Consider the following 18,905-nt stretch of genomic DNA (forward strand, 5'->3'; position numbering starts at 1 on the left):
GTCTGAAGTATTGCGTAGTAATTATTGCGGAAATATTTTAAAAATGAAATTACAACAAACCACGATTCTCTTTTCGTGTGGAATCTGCTGTTACTAATCACACACTAGCGGATCAGCTGACAGCTAGCGGAGTGAAACAAGTGGAGGTAAGCAGGAAGTGTCTTGCAAGCTCATAATATTGGAGAATTTACTGGAAAATGCACGAATAATAACCGTATAATTCTGCTTCGCTTCATTTTCGAATATATTTCATTAGTATGTTGTGGTTTCGTCGACTAGCACGAGCTCGTTTCTTAGCGCTCAGTTCATTCATGTGATGTGAGCTGTTGTTGAATAGCATTTGTTAGTCACATAATTGAAATGGTGTGCTTATATGAACGGAAACTTACGTCTGTGTTTGTGTAACGAGAATTTCTGGCTACATAACATCACAATGGCAGAGTTATTTATGTTTATCTATTCCGGTGCAACACCTAGGAAGCTACCCTACCTAGACAGCATTCATAGTTATTATGCATAATTACGTCTGTATCTGTCGTCTATACTATAAAACCGTTATCGTTATGTCTGTTTTCTAAATGCAGGTGAAGATGAGGAAAAACAAAGGAAAAACCAATACAATAGAAAAGGAGTTTATGTTTGAGTTTAAGGCAGGAACACAGCACTGTGTTCTCAAAGTACCACTTCAGTTCCCTCTCAAAGAAAATGTCAATGATCTTCATGGGCGGATTATGCTGCTTCATAAAATCCCCTGTTTTGTAGAAAATGGTAATTGTATTAACATTTATTTGAGCATGTATATGATCAGATTCAACTCTCAGATTGTAAATGCATTATTTCCAAACCAAATATGAATTACTGTACATCCTCTAACTTTTTTTGCATTGATTTTAGACTTGAAAAACAGTCTGGTTAGTTTCATAGAGAGGGAAACGTTAGTGGATTATGACCGGGAGGCAGAAGCAGCCCTGCAGAGACTCACTAACGGAGAGGTCGACATAAACAAACTTACAAATTCGTGGGCCAAGGCCTATTCTGAGGTAAGAGCACTGTCTCAGTTTAAATGATTAAATAATATTGTATCATTGCATTCCTCCTACACCATCACCATTTTTACATACATTAGCAATTTTTAAGGTCCATCCTTTTTTCTTTAAATGTTAAAATATGTAATTACGTGTAATAATTATTATAATATATAATAAAACTACATGATATAATACAGTACAAAATAATATAATAATAAATAAAATATGATTTTTTTTTTTTTTTCATGTGTTTTCGCTTATCTGCTTTATATTATAGACTTTTTGGAGAAAACAATCTACTGATGTCATACTTATAGTTTTCTTTGCGTGTTAACATTAAAAAAAAAAATACAATTGAGAGAAATTGCACCCTTCTGTTTTTAATTCTAAATGAATTTCTTTTTAAAAATCTATCATTTAATAGTCAAGTCACATTTATTTCTAATTTTATATAGTGCTTTAAAACAAAAATTGTTTCAAAGCAGCTTCACATTAATAAAGGAAAATAACAATGTTAATGTTGTGAAACAAATACAATTTAAGCTGCAAAGCAGCTCTACAGAAGATACAGTGTCATTATTATTCATATTCAGCCCAGTTTAGTTCAATGTTGTTTCAATTCAGTTCAGTCAATGTCAGTGTTCAGCAATCATGAGTTTAAAAAATGAGTTTTATTCAGCTGTAAGCAGCTCTACAGAAGGCAATTGTCATTATTTAGCTCAAGCTTGTTCTCAGTGCCATTAAATTGATAATATTACTGAATATGAATTGTCTTTTAAACCACTAAATCACTCTGACTCTGCCCACACACGAAATTGCTTTGAATCTGAATATCTGTCCTATTTCCACCTTTAAGAAGGTCAACTGCATTAGCACTTCAAAGTATTGCAGTTTAAATTCTGCTTCCACTTGCTCCAGCGAGCTTATAAAAAGAAAGCAGAATCCGCCCCCTCCCTTTCCTATGAAGCGCTGTTGGCTCAAGCTATGCACACAGGATAACCATTTACATTTTACAGCAGCCATACACAAATACACATGGATGCTCTCCAATCTATTTCAAGCCCATCAAATGGCCTTTTAACGACCAACTGGTTGTTTGCGTAAAAAGATTCTTATGTTTTTATTTAGAGCAGTAATTAAGCTTCCAGGTTGTTCTGCATGTTCAGAGTATGAGGGCAAAAGCTAATCGTGAAGTATTAAAATAGATGTACAACTTATGCTTTCATTTAGAAACAAAGTATGAACAAAATTGATTAATTACATTGTATTAAGTAAATATTCGACTAGTTGGTACTCAACTCTTGTGGATGTCTGCTAAATGTCTGTGTTTTGGATCATTTCTGTGTGTAGACTACACTGGAACACGCCCGTCCTGAAGAAGCCAGCTGGGACGAGGATTTTGCAAGTGTTTATCATGAACTGATCCACTCCCCGGCCTCAGAGACTCTTCTCAACCTGGAGCACAGTTACTTTGTCAGTGTTTCTGAGCTCATCAGCGAGAGAGACATGGAGCTCAAGAAACTTCAGGAGAGGTTTGTCTAGAAGGGCGTTATGAGATGGAATTCTGTTTTATGAGGAAAAATACCAGGGAGTGTAATTTGGATAATGACCTCACAACATAAATGCAGAATGTTGCCATACTGAGTAATTAGCAAGCATAAAGGTCAGAAATAATATGCACTGCTTAAAGCTGCAGTCTGTGACATTTGGCGCTCTAGCCGAAATTGTAGCCAGAGCTGCTTCTCTCTGTTTATGTCTATGATGAGTCACGCAGGTACTGGGCTACTCCGCAGCGGTACCTACCCGAACCAGTCTAAAATAGTCCAAATATAAACACTTATTACAGGTGTACCGTAGTGATTCAGGACAAGTCAAAAACACGGTTTGGAAAATGGATTCATGGTATACTCGCTTATTATATAAATGTTGTAAATTTTGAACACAAAAAAGTTACGGACTGCAGCTTTAATTGCAAATTGTTGGAGTGCTTTTATTTGTGCACGTTTTTTTCATAGCAAATGATAAAATTACTAATTATTTGGACAGAAAATTTGACATTTTCCACAATACTTCATAAGACCAATAAAAAAAACATTTTTAGTGAATTGTTGGCCTTCTGGAAAGTATGTTAATTTACTGTATATGTACTCAATACTTGGTAGGGGCTCCTTTTGCTTTAATTACTGCCTCAATTAGGCGTGGCATGGAGGTGATCAGTTTGTGGCACTGCTGAGGTGGTATGGAAGCCCAGGTTTCTTTGACAGTGGCCTTCAGCTCATCTGCATTTTTTGGTCTCTTGTTTCTCATTTTCCTCTTGACAATAGCCCATAGATTCTCTATGGGGTTCAGGTCTGGTGAGTTTGCTGGCCAGTCAAGCACACCAACACCATGGTCATTTAACCAACTTTTGGTGCTTTTGGCAGTGTGGGCAGGTGCCAAATCCTGCTGGAAAATGAAATCAGCATCTTCAAAAAGCTGGTCAGCAGAAGGAAGCATGAAGTGCTCCAAAATTTCTTGGTAAACGGGTGCAGTGACTTTGGTTTTCAAAAAACACAATGGACCAACACCAGCAGATGACATTGCACCCCAAATCATCACAGACTGTGGAAACTTAACACTGGACTTCAAGCAACTTGGGCTATGAGCTTCTCCACCCTTCCTCCAGACTCTAGGACCTTGGTTTCCAAATGAAATACAAAACTTGCTCTCATCTGAAAAGAGGACTTTGGACCACTGGCAACAGTCCAGTTCTTCTTCTCCTTAGCCCAGGTAAGATGCCTCTGACGTTGTCTGTGGTTCAGGAGTGGCTTAACAAGAGGAATACGACAACTGTAGCCACTGTGTGTGGTGGCTCTTGATGCCTTGACCCCAGCCTCAGTCCATTCCTTGTGAAGTTCACCCAAAATTCTTGAATCGATTTCGCTTGACAATCCTCATAATGCTGCGGTTCTCTCGGTTGGTTGTACATCTTTTTCTTCCACACTTTTTCCTTCCACTCAACTTTCTGTTAACATGCTTGGATACAGCAGTCTGTGAACAGCCAGCTTCTTTGGCAATGAATGTTTGTGGCCTCCTTGTGAAGGGTGTCAATGATTGTCTTCTGGACAGCTGTCAGATCAGCAGTCTTCCCCATGATTGTGTAGCCTAGTGAACCAAACTGAGAGACCATTTTGAAGGCTCAGGAAACCTTTGCAGGTGTTTTGAGTTGATTAGCTGATTGGCATGTCACCATATTCTAATTTGTTGAGAGCCAAAATCATCACAATTAAAAGAACCAAAGACTTAAACTACTTCAGTCTGTGTGCACTGAATTTATTTAATACACGAGTTTCACAATTTGAGCTGAATTACTTAAATAAAATAACTTTTCCACGACATTCTAATTTATTGAGATGCACCTGTACACTACAGTTCCAAAGTCAGGGTCAGTTAGATTTTTTAAAATGTTTTTGAAAGAAGTCTATTATGGTCATCAAGGCTGCATTTATCTGATCAAAAATACAGTAAAAACAGTAATATTGTGAAATACTGGTACAATTTAAATGAACTGTTTTCTACTTCAATAAATTTTAAAATATGATTTATTCCTGTCATGCAAAGCTAAATTTTCAGCATCGTTACTCCAGTCTTCAGTGTCACGTGATCCTTCAGAAACCATTCTAATAATATTATGCTGCTTTGCTGCTCAAAAACAAAACCGTATTATCAGTGTTTAAAACCGTTGTGGAGCTCAGTATTGTTATGGAAACCATGATACATTTTACAGATAGATTAAATTAAATAAGATCATTTCTATTTATCTTTGATAAATACATAGTTAAAAAGAACATTATTTGAAATAGAAATCCTTAACATCCTGTAGCATTATAAATGTCTTTCCTGTCACTTTTGAACAATTGGTCGCATCTTTGCTGAATAAAGGTATTAATTTCATTTAAAAATGTTTTATTCATTATTGAATTATTATTGAATTATGGAATTACGGTTTATTAATTATTGATTTATTATATACTCGTAATATAGATTTTATTAGTCATGGGTTTTATTAGTATGTAAATGTTTGGGTATTATTATTTCTATTACTATAGAAAATGTTAAATAAATGAGATTCATCATGCATTTAAGCTTCTTCATGAGAAACATGTCCAAAATGTCCAAACTTTTGACTCCTACTATAATGTATATGAAATACTTGAATTTGTCCTTACAGACAGGCTGTTGAGATGAACAAAGTCATGCAGGAGCTGGGAAAGACCTTGTGTGACCAGGATGTGAATACCGTGGCTGCCCAACACTTTGATGCACAGCAAGTAAGACCAATCCGACAGTCAGATTGAAACTTAACAATAATATAAAACATATTAATGACTCCTGACTGCTCTTTTTGTTTTTTGTTTTTGTAATGGGAAGGTGCTGGAAAACAAGTGGGCCAGTGAACTGAAGCAAGTCACAGGTATCCAGAAACAAGAGTATCAGGAATGGGTGATGAAGCTCCACCGGGACCTACAGAACCCCAACAACAGTACAATAAAGTGAGTGAAAGACAAAGTTTTAAAGATACTGATGGAATTGAGTTGATAAATGATTATGCTGGGAGGTGAATAGTCGTGGGAATCGACACAGAGGAGCAGAATGGAACATCCTCAAAGACGCAGCTGACACAGATATTCCTCTGGTTATGACTCAAGAAATCCCGTTTTAGCAATTTCATTCAGTTTCATTCAGATATGAATGTTCTTGCCACCTCATTAGATGCAGTTTCAGTTCTGATTACATTTTACGACATCCCCGCTTTGACACATTGACACCGTCTAGCACATGAGTGAATAGTGTTACACTTAAGCCAATGGCAAAACAACTGTATTTATCTTTGTGATTGATGGACGCTTAAGAGCTTCAGAAGTTGAGCCTGTTATTTGTGTTTCAGTGAGGAGATCAAGGTGCAGCCCGGTCAGCTGGGGGAGGCAGGGGAAGCGGGGGCCCGGCTCTTCGAGGAGCAGCGACAGCTGGAGGAGAGCTTCACCATCCACTTAGGTATGGCGTTTCCTTGGAAACATTGGCCACTACAAAACGGCTCATAAAAATACCCGCATACAACAAACTGCCATGGTAATATGCGCCCACTTCCAATGTGTTTCCAATCTGTCTCTCAAGCTCATTATAAACTAAGTTTTGTGTATGTAGTAGACATGATCCACTAATGTTTGGCAACCAGAAATTGTCCAAATGCAGTTTATCTAAATTTTTGCTTGGATATTTTTTTATGCTAATGTTTGATAGTTTATTATCTAGTACAATGTCATTAGTGGCTTAAGGGTACATAAATATGTTAAGGATGCACTGGTTTTAAATTCTCTGTAACAACATAAGCTTGTTATACAAATGGAAATATCCATATTATTTTAGCTAAGTTGCTAATGTATTAAATACATTATTTAATTATCATTATATTATTAAATGCAGATTGACTAAGAGGTTTAGTAAGTGCATGTTAGATGACGACAAAGGTAATCTAAATGTAAAAATAAAGAAAATTCACAAATAAATGATCCAGTAATGACTAGTATACAGTAGCGTTCAAAAGTCTGGGGTCAGTGCATTTATTTTTAGAAATGAATACTTGTATTCAGCAAGGACACATTAAATTGATCAAAGTTGTCATTAAAAACATTTTTAATTTCAAATAAATGCTGTAAGTTTCAGCTTTCTGCTCATCAAAGAAAAAATGTTTTGTGGTCTCCACAAAAATATTAAGCAGCTTTTTTAATTATTGGTAATAGTAAGAAATATTTCTAGATCACCAGAGCAGCATATTAGAATACACTGAAGACTAAAGTGATGATGCTGAAAATTCAGCTTTGTCATCACAGGAATAAATTACATTTAAAACAAATATTAAAATAGGAAACAGTTAATTTAAACTATAATAATATTTTACAATTTTGCTATTTTACTACATTTTTAATCAATTAAAAGTTAGCCTTTTATTTGAGAGGCATACGAGGCCTCTATCAAAACATTTATAAATTTTTTAGAGACCAAAGCTTTGAAGGGTAGTGTATATTGAATATTTAATTACATCAAACCATATATAATTTTTAAATAAACAAAATATAATGGATAAAAAGAGATAAAGCTGTTTGATATACTTGTCTTTAAGGGGCTCAGCTGAAGACCATGCACAATCTACGTCTGGTGCGATCTGATGTTCTGGACTTTTGTAAGCACCGTCGTCACAGCAGCAGCGGGGTGAAGTTACGGCGACTGCAGACCGCTCTCTCGCTGTACTCCACATCGCTTTGCGGCCTTGTGCTGCTGGTCGACAACAGAGTCAACTCGTACAGCGGCATCAAGAGAGGTATCATATCTAATTTGTAGCGTTTCGTTGCAATGATCAACAGAAGTCAAAATCTAAAAGATAATATAAACAACAATAACATTTCCCATTGTTCCTATGGCATCAGACTTTGCAACAGTGTCTCAGGAGTGCACAGACTTCCACTTCCCCAGAGTGGACGAGCAGCTGGACATCATCCAGCAGGTGGTGCTGTACGCTCGAGCTCAGCGCAGCAGCAAGCAGAGAGAGCAGCCCGGTGAGTGACACAACAACTGTGTGTGTTTGTGACCGTCCAAAACCAGCACCTCTGCATTGCACCATCACATATCTGACTTCAGTCCTACCGCGAGGAAGTGTTCAGTTTCATTCGACAGGGACTAGCTACAATGAAATGCGATACACATTTTTTCAACATGCAGAAAGTGAAATGCTCTGGTACAGTTTTGCATTTTGCTAACTGTTTGTAATAACTGTTAAATATCTAATGAACACTGTTACATAACTTTTATTGAAAGAGAGAACGCATTACCATAATAATATCTTTTAGGGGTTTTTTTAAGTGATTTGCAGTGAAGTGAACCTCCGAGATTCAGATTTTATTGTATGGTAATTGTCACATTATTAAATTTTTTTTTTTTTGATCAAATAAATTTTTTTTTTTTAATGTTTTTTTTAAAAATTAAATCAATTTATTTTGGGGTGTAATACTGTTAAGATTTGTATTTTAGTCAAATTTTTCCACACACTGAAAAATTCAAACAGACCAAAAATATAGTTTTTTATTTTTCATATGCAAAAGTGACAAAAGTGCAAAGTGTATTAAAAACAGACCAGAGAGCAGACGTTTCAGCCCATGCTTTCTTCAGTGCTCATGAAGCAAAAAAAGATTTGTATTTTATTAATTGATATATTTTTTAATATTTTTCATTTATTTTTAAGCACATCCTCCCACCCTAGTTAACAGCAGCCTGCTTGTCTTACTAAAATTTAAGTTTAAGATTTACATTTTTTTAAATCGTTAAATTCATTATTTTATTTTTATTCATTATTCATTATTCATTATTATTATTTTTGTAGAAAATTAGCTCTTTTTTTTAAAATATGACAGTTAAGCACATTTTCCTCCTTAATTTGATTTCTGTAATGTCAGTAAAAATTATATATTGTTTAAATTGTAAATTAAGTTTTTTATATAAATTTTTATGTATTTTATTATTATGTATTTGTTGCACTGACATGCTGATTTGAATAATAATAAAAAAAAGTGTCCAGAAAGTAATAAATCTAATGTCAGTCGTTGTGGAAAATAATCATAAATATAAACTTAAAAGTGAAGAATAACTTCTTGAATTTGTTTTATAGAGATGCCAAGAAATGGAGGAAATGAAGACAAAAATAAGATCATGGACAGAAATTCCTCCAATATCCTCCCAGGTAATTTAAACATTGTCTCATGCTTTTAGCGCTCTGTTTGATTAGTCGTAACACTGGAGGATACTGTGCTCTCTTTCTCTTCAGGTGAATTCTACATCACACGCCATTCAAACCTGTCTGAGGTTCATATTGTGTTTCACCTCTGTGTGGATGATAATGTGCGTTCGGGAAACATCACAGCCCGGGACCCAGCCATCATGGGCCTGAGGAACATCCTGAAGGTCTGCTGCACGCATGACATCACCACCATCACCATCCCACTACTGCTGGTGCATGACATGTCGGAGGTAAGAGTAGATACATGGTCCTTCACTACAGAAACATTTTTATTGCTGAACTATTTTGTATAAATTTACAAACAGTGGCTTATGATAACATTTGACATTTTTTGTTTCAAGGTTTAAATCCCTGAAAGTGTCCACATTCTGAGCTTTTGAGTTGTTGCACGCATTGTTGATCTCTAAAAAATGGTAGTTGAGGACATTGCCAATATCGTAGGGTGTTCAAAAACCCAACCGAGCCTCAACTTTCTATTACTGGAATCTATAACAATCTACATTCTAAGGGTGTTCCAGAGCTTTCGTCTGCCAACTACCCTCATTTAAATGTTTTTTTTTTTGTTTGTTTTTTGTGGGAATTGTTGAGGATTTGGCCTTTACATTGGCATCTAGTTCTAGCATAGGCAAACAAACAGCCAAACAAAACATTCCAGTTCCAGCTTAACCACCTGCGTCATGCTACATCTCATCTGATGAATTTGCCCTCAAGAAGCAAAAGGCATTTTTATTCAATTGTGGTCTGTGCTTCTATTATTCAGTATGCATTTCTATAATCCTTGCAAATATTGCATCATTGTGCACACTTAATTACAGTAAATTATTAACAAGCCAAAGCATGTGATCTGACTTGCATTGATGTGCGGCAAATGAAAAGGACATGCTGTCTCTTAGAAACAATTCTGTACTATTTTGTGCTTATTAAAATGAATGAATATAAACAAAGAACGAAAGAAAGAAAGAATCTTTTTAAATGCAAGAGTAAACTTGGGCATTACAGCATTATAATTTAGCAAAAAAATTGATATTCATGTTATTAAAATTATTAGTGATTTTAAAGAATAATTTTAAGTGAGCATAACATGACAGCAAAGGTAATTTTTATAAAAATAGGAAAAGAGCATATGCGATTAAATATCTAATATCTGCCAGTATTATAACCAGCATTTGACATATAAATGAAATAATGGACGATAACCAGTATTTTGTGTCCTGATTAAATTCAACTCTTTATCTTTAGGATCAAACCAGATTAATTTGTCTTTTTTTAACTAGGATGCTCAACCTCAAAACTCTGTCGTCTAATTTAGAAATGGTCCATTTTGGATCAGGCCGTCTGGACTGACCAAGTTGTGGGTAAATGAAAGCCTCAATCACAGCCTCTCTGACCACAGGCCAATGTTGAGGAATGTTCAGTGTTCAGGAAATGTTTTTCATCTGAACAGGAACTGTGTGTTCTCCCAGCCAAAGACCAAGGATGGATTTAAAGCCGAGGTCTTAAGCTCGATTCGGACAGGATTCTTTTTAGGACGTATGTCTGTAAAATAATTGTTACTGTGGATGTTTGTAGAAAACGGCAAGATTGGTGTGGCTGCTGCATTTATACATTTCTGTTACACATGAATGAGCCATCACAAAATTATATTTATCTGTAGTGTTTATTTGGTAGGAAATATTAAATATATGGTTTTATTAGGAGTAACTAAATTCAAGAACAAAGTGAAATTTATTGGACATCTGAATAGTCCTACTTGAGAAAGTTCTTCACTTGCAAATGTTGCTCTACAAAGAGTGGTTTGGTATGTTTGAAACCTGGTTACCCACATGGTTCAATATTATCTCAGTCTGACTTCTTTTCTCTCTTTTTCTTGTCTGTACAGGAGATGACCATTCCCTGGTGTCTGAAGCGGGCTGAGCTGGTCTTCAAGTGTGTGAAAGGTGTGCAAGTAAAGATCTCAAACATAAACTGTGCAAAAACTGTCATTGATTATCAATATATTATATCATTATATCACATTTGTTTACATTCTGCTTATTATTCTCCTTAATTTGAAATGCATTGGATTACATTTTAGGAACTTATTTGATCTAATCCTGGGTTATAATATATTTTAAGTTTGAAAATTATTTTTTTTTCCTAATAGTAATTTGTAGTATTTTTTCCTATCAGTTTTGTCCAGTGTTTTTCACATCTACATGCCTACCATTTCAAATAAGACATTTTCTCCATTATCTCAAATAATGTAATAATGCTTAGCATACAAGAATTTAAATCTCTTTGGCTATTCCAGGTTTTATGATGGAAATGGCCTCCTGGGATGGAGGAATCTCACGGACTGTCCAGTTCCTTGTTCCACAGGTACATTTTGGCCTCACGGACAGTACAACAATGCCTATAACAATGCTAATAAGTGACTATTCAGGAAATGCACTTTACTGGCAATGGGATAAATTAAATTATAATACAGTCTTTATTTTCAAACAATAGTATCCATCGTTTGACACATGCTTATTGGCTCAGGGGACTCTTCACATTCACAGCTGCTTGTTTTACTCTTTAGCACCTTTTAAAATAACTCCCCTAAACTCTGTCTAGATGTCGCACACGCTGTATATTTACACTGTGTATGTATACACTACTGTTTTGGTTGGTAAAAATATAGTAAAACAGTAATAATGTGAAGTACCATTGCAATTTAAAATGAATGTTTTCTGTGTTTTAAAATGTAAAGTGATTCCTGTGATGCAAAGCTGAATTTTCAGCATCATTACTCCAGTCTTCAGTGTCACATGATCCTTTAGAAATCATTCTAATATAATGATTTGCTGCTAAAGAAACGTTTATTATTATCTATGGTGAAAATAATTAATATTAGAATAGAAATAGAAACCATGATTCATTTTGATGAATAGAAAGTTCCACAGAGCAGCCTTTATTTTTTCTGACAATGTAAAAGTCTTTACTGTCAGTTTAATTGCAAAATAACATACTTTTGATTGATGGAGTATTTGCTTAATTTGTTTTATTTACTAACAAAGTGAAATTGTTTAGCGGTTTAAGAATGTGGCATCAATCTGTCTTTCTGATTTTTTTTATCATCAGAGTATCTCAGAGGAGATGTTCTACCAGCTGAGCAACATGCTGCCTCAGATCTTCAGAGTCTCCTCGACGCTCACGCTAACGTCAAAACGCTAAACAAGCCACACACAGACACATCAGCCCTTGTAGCTGGCAATACGGAGGATATCTTCTCACTTTAGGTTCTTAATTTTCAGAGAAGTACAAACCGTAAGCTGTTTTGATATGCACTGTCATGCGATCCTGTCACAAGTGGCTTAGCGCTATGTCCTGATTATTTCAGTCATGAATTTTCACTGGAATTTACAGATTCGTACATGCATTCCACATCAAAAAACGCATTAAATATGAGGGAAGTGTTCAGAGTTGTCATACTGTGAGTGCTGTTTACTTAACGCTGCGTGGGAAACAGGTAATGCCAAGACAAGCTGTGTGTTTGTGCTGCATTGCAGTCGACCACCTTTGGCCCCTGTGTCATCGTTCCTCTCCACAAACACCAGATGGCGCTGTATTCGGTAGCTTTCACATGTAGTGTAAGGTAACCAAAGCTGCTGATTCAAATGTCAAATGAAACCAACCTTCCAAGCATTCTAAGTGATTTACCATGTGTTTGTATATTAGGTGCCAGTTGTAAACCCTGGCATGTGTACAGTTATATTTGAACTGTTTAATCTTTGGAAAGTGGGGAATTTAAAAACAGCGTCAACTTTTTTTTTTTATTATTGTAAATCTAACCTTTAATAGGCTTATTGGTCAGGCTAGTGGGAAAATGATGTCCAATTTTGTATTATATATATATTTTAAAGCCTTTACAAAGAAAATCTGTATATTAACTACTGTCTGTTAATTGTTTTGTTGGATTCCTCCTAATGAGGATATTAGCATACAAAGTAGCAAAGTACGGCTAATCTGAGAGTTAAAGCATTTGCATCTATATTAGCCTTTTGTCAGATACTACTGACATGCTAATTACATGTTCATTGTGAAATGTCAAAGTTTTGTAAATACAGTACACTCTATTTGATAATGAAATGAGTTTAGTTCACTATGTATATACATAGTGTTGTGGAGTAACTAGTTACATGTAACGGAATTACGTTATTTAATTACAAAATAAATGTAACTGTAATCTGTAACAATTGCTAAGAAAAAATGTGTAAATTACAGTTACTTCTGAAAATGTTAACTATTACAAAGGGGGCTACATTTGATATTTTGTACACGCATAAAGATATGATTGATTTCTTTCCCAAATTGCATTGACTGCTTTAAAATATTAGACACCAATGTTTCAGGAGTTCAGGACACATGCTTATTCCATAACTGTTTTATTTCGTATTTGGGTAAATGTATATGCTTTATTTTTGAAGATTAACTGTTTTTCCAAGGCATTGTTAAATGCCAGTGTTTCCTGTCGTAGCTATGCAAAGATTTGATTTCAAAACCTCAGAATGACCTCAAAGTAAAAAAAAGAGGTGCTTAAGTCTGATTTTGTGATGGCAGTGCTTTAAATTAAATTATTACAATCTTAATTCAAGTGAAGAAGGATTTTGAAAGTCTGACAGTAATCGGTTGTGAGTGTCTGTAGCAAAGTGAACTCAATCAGTCCCTAATGGCCCTGCAGTCTCGCTGTCATTGGTACTCAACTCAGAGAGCTTGTGCTAAGGAAATGTGTCACCAAATGTCTCACATTCTTGGTATCAGTTAGTGGTGGAATCTGGTCTCTGGTTACCCCTGCCTGGGGTAGGGGACATAGGTGCAGGTTCAGCAGCGGGCCCGTCTAGCACAACCACCTCCCCCTCTTCACTTGCTGTTTTAACGTCACAGCCCTGCTCTTTAGCCATCTGAGCCCTTACCATCCAACAACTGTGCCTGATAGAGCACTGTTTATTCAGCCAGGCCGAAACATTGAAAGCCCTCCCCAATGGACTGCCTTCTCCTGTTTGTGTGATGAGTGTAGGATGTGTTCATTTTAATTAGAGCTTATCATCTGCACACTGTCTACATGTGTCGTCACAAAAGGGTAGAAACAATAATTGGAAAGTTTATTCTCCTGGTGATTAAGTTGTCAAAAGAAGCTGACACTCAATTTAATAACATAGTTTTCTGCGATATGTCATTTGAACAGCAGAATAAGCCAGGCCCAGACATTCCTCATGGGATCTGATAGTGGCACGGACTGTTCTGTTAAATATGCATGTCTGCAGTAACAGCTCCTCCTCTCAGAGACCAACGTGAAGACAGCACAATAAAAATATATATAAATGTAGCTTTCTTGTAGTGTTCTAGCTGGTTGCTAGGGCATAGATAGATAGAATACTTTTGACATTGATTTCAATAAGATAATACACTGGGGTTTGTGAAGTAACTGCAGGTCTTTCAGGAGTTTAATGTAAAGCTAATAATACAAAAAAAAGTAAAAAAATAAAAATAAACATTTGTTTTAAATGTAAAAGATGAAAAATAAGAATTAGGGAAAACCAATAAATGATGAATAATTGATTGCTGAGATAGATAGATATAGAGGAACTGACGGATGGATGGACTGATGGATGGATGGATAAGTAGATAGATATAGAGGGACTGATAGATAGATAGATAGATAGATAGATAGATAGGTAGGTAGATAGATAGATAGATAGATAGATAGATAGATAGATATAGAGGGACTGATGGATGGATGAATAGATGGATAGATAGATAGATATAGAGGGACAGATGGATAGATAGATAGATAGATAGATAGATAGATAGATAGATAGATAGATAGATAGATAGATAGATAGATAGATAGATAGATAGATAGATAGATAGATAGATAGGGACTGATGGATGGATAGAGATAGATAGATATAGAGGGACTGATGGATGGATGGATGGATGAATAGATAGATAAATATAGAGGGACTGATGGATAGATAGATAGATAGATAGATAGATAGATAGATAGATAGATAGATAGATAGATAGATAGATAGATAGATAGATAGATAGATAGGGACTGATGGATAGATAGATAGATAGATAGATAGATAGATAGATAGATAGATAGATAGATAGATAGATATAGAGGGACTGATGGATGGATTGATAGATGGATAGATAGATAGATATAGAGGGACTGATAGATAGATAGATAGATAGATAGATAGATGATAGATAGATAGATAGATAGATAGATAGATAGATAGATAGGGACTGATGGATGGATAGAGATAGATAGATATAGAGGGACTGATGGATGGACTGATGGATGGATGGATGGATGGATGGATGGATGGATGGATGGATGGATGGATGGATGGATGGATAGAGATAGATAGATAGATAAATAGATAGATAGGGACTGATGGATGGATAGAGATAGATAGATATAGAGGGACTGATGGATGGATTGATAGATGGGTAGATATAGAGGGACTGATGGATGGATGGATAGATAGATACTCAATAAGAAAGACTATTTTCCATATTTTAGATTAATAACTCTGTTGAGCCTAATCTGGTTTGAGTTGGTCTCTCAGGCTGGCAAGATGGTTTGTTTATAGCCTATGCTATTGTAGGTACTATAATATATTATATATAGCCTATATTATATACTACTATATTATATATTGGGCGTTTTAGTATATTGATCCATTTAATAGAAACGCAATTATTTTGTTGAAAATAAGTAAAATTAGAAACTGTTTTTCAGACGCAAATTCAGGAACTTGAATGAAAACAGTCCCTGTGTCTAAAGTAAAATTCGGATGTGGCTCTCAAAACGTTGAACAAAGTGAAATTCCGTGCTCTTTTTTCTCTTCTTTGGTGGCTGACCTGAGCTCAATGCGAGGATTTAACCCATCCTCTCTACACCTCCCTGGTCCGAGCAGTGATTCATGCCTTTTTTCCCGGATAATTTCAGCACGTCACGGAGTCCTTCCCACAAAGTTAGGAAACAGCGGAGCGTCCGTGGAAGCACACGAGAGCCGCGTCTGGAAGGTAAGATCAGCCTGTTCCCTTCTCTATATTAGTGATTATATAGTATATATGAGTGGTCGAGCTAAGAGATGTTTCAGATTGAGTGATAATCGCGAGAAACTTGTTCATTGAATCAAAATAACTTCCGCTTCCTGCATGATAACGCTCGCGCCGCATAAAATCACTGGAGAGGAGAACAGCAAACATGTTTGTACCGTTATACAAACACACAGACTAGCGTTGTTTGCATGAGGGTTAATTTAGCTTGTTTTTATTACTGTAGAAACAGACAGCCGGTTTGCTCATTGGGAAGTTTAACGTTTAAAGCTTGACTCATTTAAACTCTCAAACTTCTTGTAGCCTACTCTGCGTTTCCATTATATTTGTACGGGGTGCCAAGTGCCAGGGTGGCATCGACTGTTTAACAATTAGAGTCGATTTTTTTTTTTTTTTAACTGAAGCATTTCTAAAGCTGTAAACATTTGGTGAAACCCCCGCTGTTTTGACACATGGCTGTGGGGGAGGTAAATACTTAAGTATTTTGAGACTTTGTTTAGTCTCTGCCTCATGTTTTGGCTGTGTCTCAAAACATAGCGAGCTGCCTGTCTAGACAGCATTTTTGGGCGTCATAGGCATATTTCGGCGTATTAAAGAGCGTTTCAAGCTCTAAACGATCGAGTCTCGCGTTTAAGTTCCTAAAATCGGTCTGAAAGATTCTGAACGAACTGACTCATTGAACCGAGAACTGTCTTTAGACTCTGCGTTAACAACTCGCCGACTATTATTCGAATATATTCGACTCAGAATGATCCAGGTTAATAATTCTTTATTGTAATCAAAATTGATAATGTAATAAACAACAAGATGTGCATTTGCCTTTATTGGGACATTTTAAGCATGTAGTATACCACTATAATAATATAAAATAATCACTGAATTGTTTATTAAATCAGTTAGTCTGTTAGTACCAAATGCAAGATAATGAACATGTTATGTTGCATGTTGGTTCAGATGTTCATATTTTCTAATGGAATGAACTGAAGCTGCAAAGGTGGTTATATTTGGTCACATTTCCATCCACCAGCACAGTTATTATGAGTCACTGCTGACAGCTAGACAATATTTATGGGGAGTCTAGACAAGTATTTATTTATAGCAGTCTCTCTTGACATTGTTCGCCTGAAACTATTTAATAAACAGAAAATGACACATTTGAAAGCTAATTTCTCTGTGGGAGATTGGAGTGTGCCTCTGCTATGTTTGTTTTATACCAGACAGACAAACCTAATTTAATAAGGTTTTTTTTCATTAAGTTTATCTGAGCATAAAGATGCTTTAGGGCTTGAGATCCAGCACTAACAGGGCTCATCTGCTACTTCCTTAAGAAATGTTCCTCACCCGGAATTCCCTTGCTAGGCCAGCTGTACTCAGCTCGACTAATACTACACAACAGCGGATCAGATCACGCAACCTGCAGAGCCTCTTAAGCCAGTCAAGGCATTTTGTTTTCTTAATTACACATGCTCCTCTTTCAGCCCTCAAGACTGTATAGACTATACTGAAGCACCTTTACTGCTGTGCAAGAGAACACATTTTGGTTGAATGGTGATCCTCTGATTTTTTTTGAATAACTTTTACATTTTACTACTTTGTATAATAACAACAACAATAATAATTTTAGTTATTTTAAGTTTAATTATTATTATTATTATGAAAAGTTGTAATAATAATAATAATATTTGCTATTTTACATTACATATGTTTATATATTTATAATAAGCATTATTAATACTAATATTATAATGCAAAGTTGTTCTGCAATTTAAATAATCTTAAGAAAAAGTATATATATATTTTTTGTCTGGAACTCATTGCCAAATAGACAATAATACTACTACTAATAATAATACTATTAATAAAAGTTGTTTTGCAATCTAAATGACTGTAAGAAAAAATTAATGAAATGTAGTAGTAATAGTAGTAGTAGTAGTAATAATAATTGTTGTTGTTGTTATAATAATAACAACAACTAGAACTATTACTACTACTACTATACAGTTATTTTGTGACTAATAATAATAATGACAACAACAACAATAATAATAATTATAATTTTGTTGTTATTGTGAGAAGTAGTGTAAATGACTACTAAATGACTGTAAGATTTTTTTTAATGTAATAAATAATAATAATAATTTATAATAATATAATTATAATAATTGTTATAACGATATAAAATAATATAAAAATAATTATAATCTCATAATAATAATTATAATGCAAAGTTTTTCTGACATTTAAATGATCCTAAGGAAAAATTTAATATTTTTTTGTCTGAAAGTCATGGCCAAACGGACTGCTTCAGATTATTTGTTGGTCCTTTTGCATATTGAGCTGTCCTGTACTAGTTACCCTATAATATCTCAACAGAAGAGAAGCAGTTGACTTCTGGAATTGAGCTAATTAAGCTGCTGTAACTTGCCTTGTAACTCAACTAGTTTTATAAACTCTTTTGATGGAGCTCAAATTGTCGTTAAAAGACGAATGCATTCCAGAAAGCCTCCCTTCGCCTCAAGGTCAGAGTTTACACCACTAACCTGTAATACAGAACTATTGCCAGCTGGCTTAAGGTGAATGATGTCTCCATGTCTACACCAAAGGGCCAAGTTTGCAGGATTCGGATGGCCGCCAACCAGCTTTGGAAAGTCACCTTCCATTCTCTTGGCTCAGTTTATTCCTTTCAAGTTGTTCATTCCTTTAATGTTTTCTGGACTGGATTACAGTAAATAATTGGAGCTGCCAGTGAAGTCCAGGCTGAGCTAGTGATGTCTGCTCAAGTTAGAAAATGAAATATAGTATACTCTGATTGATGTGGTGTATTCTTAGGACTTAAAGACAATGGTGGTGATTGTAGATTTTGTGATGAAACACTTTGCACTGCATGCCTGAGGCAGTGCGGTCTAAATGGTTTTATTTGCCCATCGTCCAAAGAATACCGGCAAACCTCT

The 18,905-nt window shown here is 35.3% G+C and overlaps 2 protein-coding genes across 3 annotated transcripts in view; both read left to right on the forward strand.

The window, feature by feature from the left end:
* Positions 1–37: 37 nt before the first annotated feature.
* On the forward strand, positions 38–13,471 carry c25h12orf4 (chromosome 25 C12orf4 homolog). 2 transcript variants are annotated; one of them, XM_058768026.1, is made up of 14 exons: positions 38–146; positions 585–768; positions 895–1,040; positions 2,379–2,560; positions 5,239–5,338; positions 5,439–5,560; positions 5,956–6,062; positions 7,189–7,386; positions 7,493–7,621; positions 8,728–8,799; positions 8,884–9,086; positions 10,736–10,793; positions 11,147–11,214; positions 11,959–13,471. In XM_058768026.1, the coding sequence occupies exons 2-14, from the start codon at positions 591–593 to the stop codon at positions 12,049–12,051; spliced, it is 1,656 nt and encodes a 551-aa protein (XP_058624009.1). In that variant the 5' UTR covers positions 38–146; positions 585–590; the 3' UTR covers positions 12,052–13,471. The 2 variants fall into 2 exon arrangements, with proteins under 2 accessions (XP_058624009.1, XP_058624008.1); XM_058768025.1 differs by lacking the exon at positions 38–146 and having other exon boundaries at positions 166–768.
* A 1,859-nt stretch (positions 13,472–15,330) lies between these two features.
* The window catches only part of LOC131534808 (solute carrier family 45 member 3), a 28,843-nt gene continuing 25,268 nt past the window's right edge, over positions 15,331–18,905 (forward strand). The window contains exon 1 of the mRNA XM_058767843.1: positions 15,331–15,918. The gene's annotated coding sequence lies outside the window, so the exon portion shown is untranslated. The remainder of the gene's footprint in view (positions 15,919–18,905) is intronic.

Source organism: Onychostoma macrolepis, chromosome 25 (assembly GCF_012432095.1).
Source record: "Onychostoma macrolepis isolate SWU-2019 chromosome 25, ASM1243209v1, whole genome shotgun sequence".
Classification (NCBI taxonomy): domain Eukaryota; kingdom Metazoa; phylum Chordata; class Actinopteri; order Cypriniformes; family Cyprinidae; genus Onychostoma; species Onychostoma macrolepis.

Coding starts and splice junctions, on each gene's coding strand:
- c25h12orf4 (XM_058768025.1), top strand. CDS start 579: ATGCAGGTGAAGATGAGGAAAAACAAAGGAAAAACCAATACAATAGAA. Junction 5,339..5,438: donor AACACTTTGATGCACAGCAA/GTAAGACCAATC, acceptor TGTAATGGGAAG/GTGCTGGAAAACAAGTGGGC. Junction 5,561..5,955: donor CCCAACAACAGTACAATAAA/GTGAGTGAAAGA, acceptor TTTGTGTTTCAG/TGAGGAGATCAAGGTGCAGC.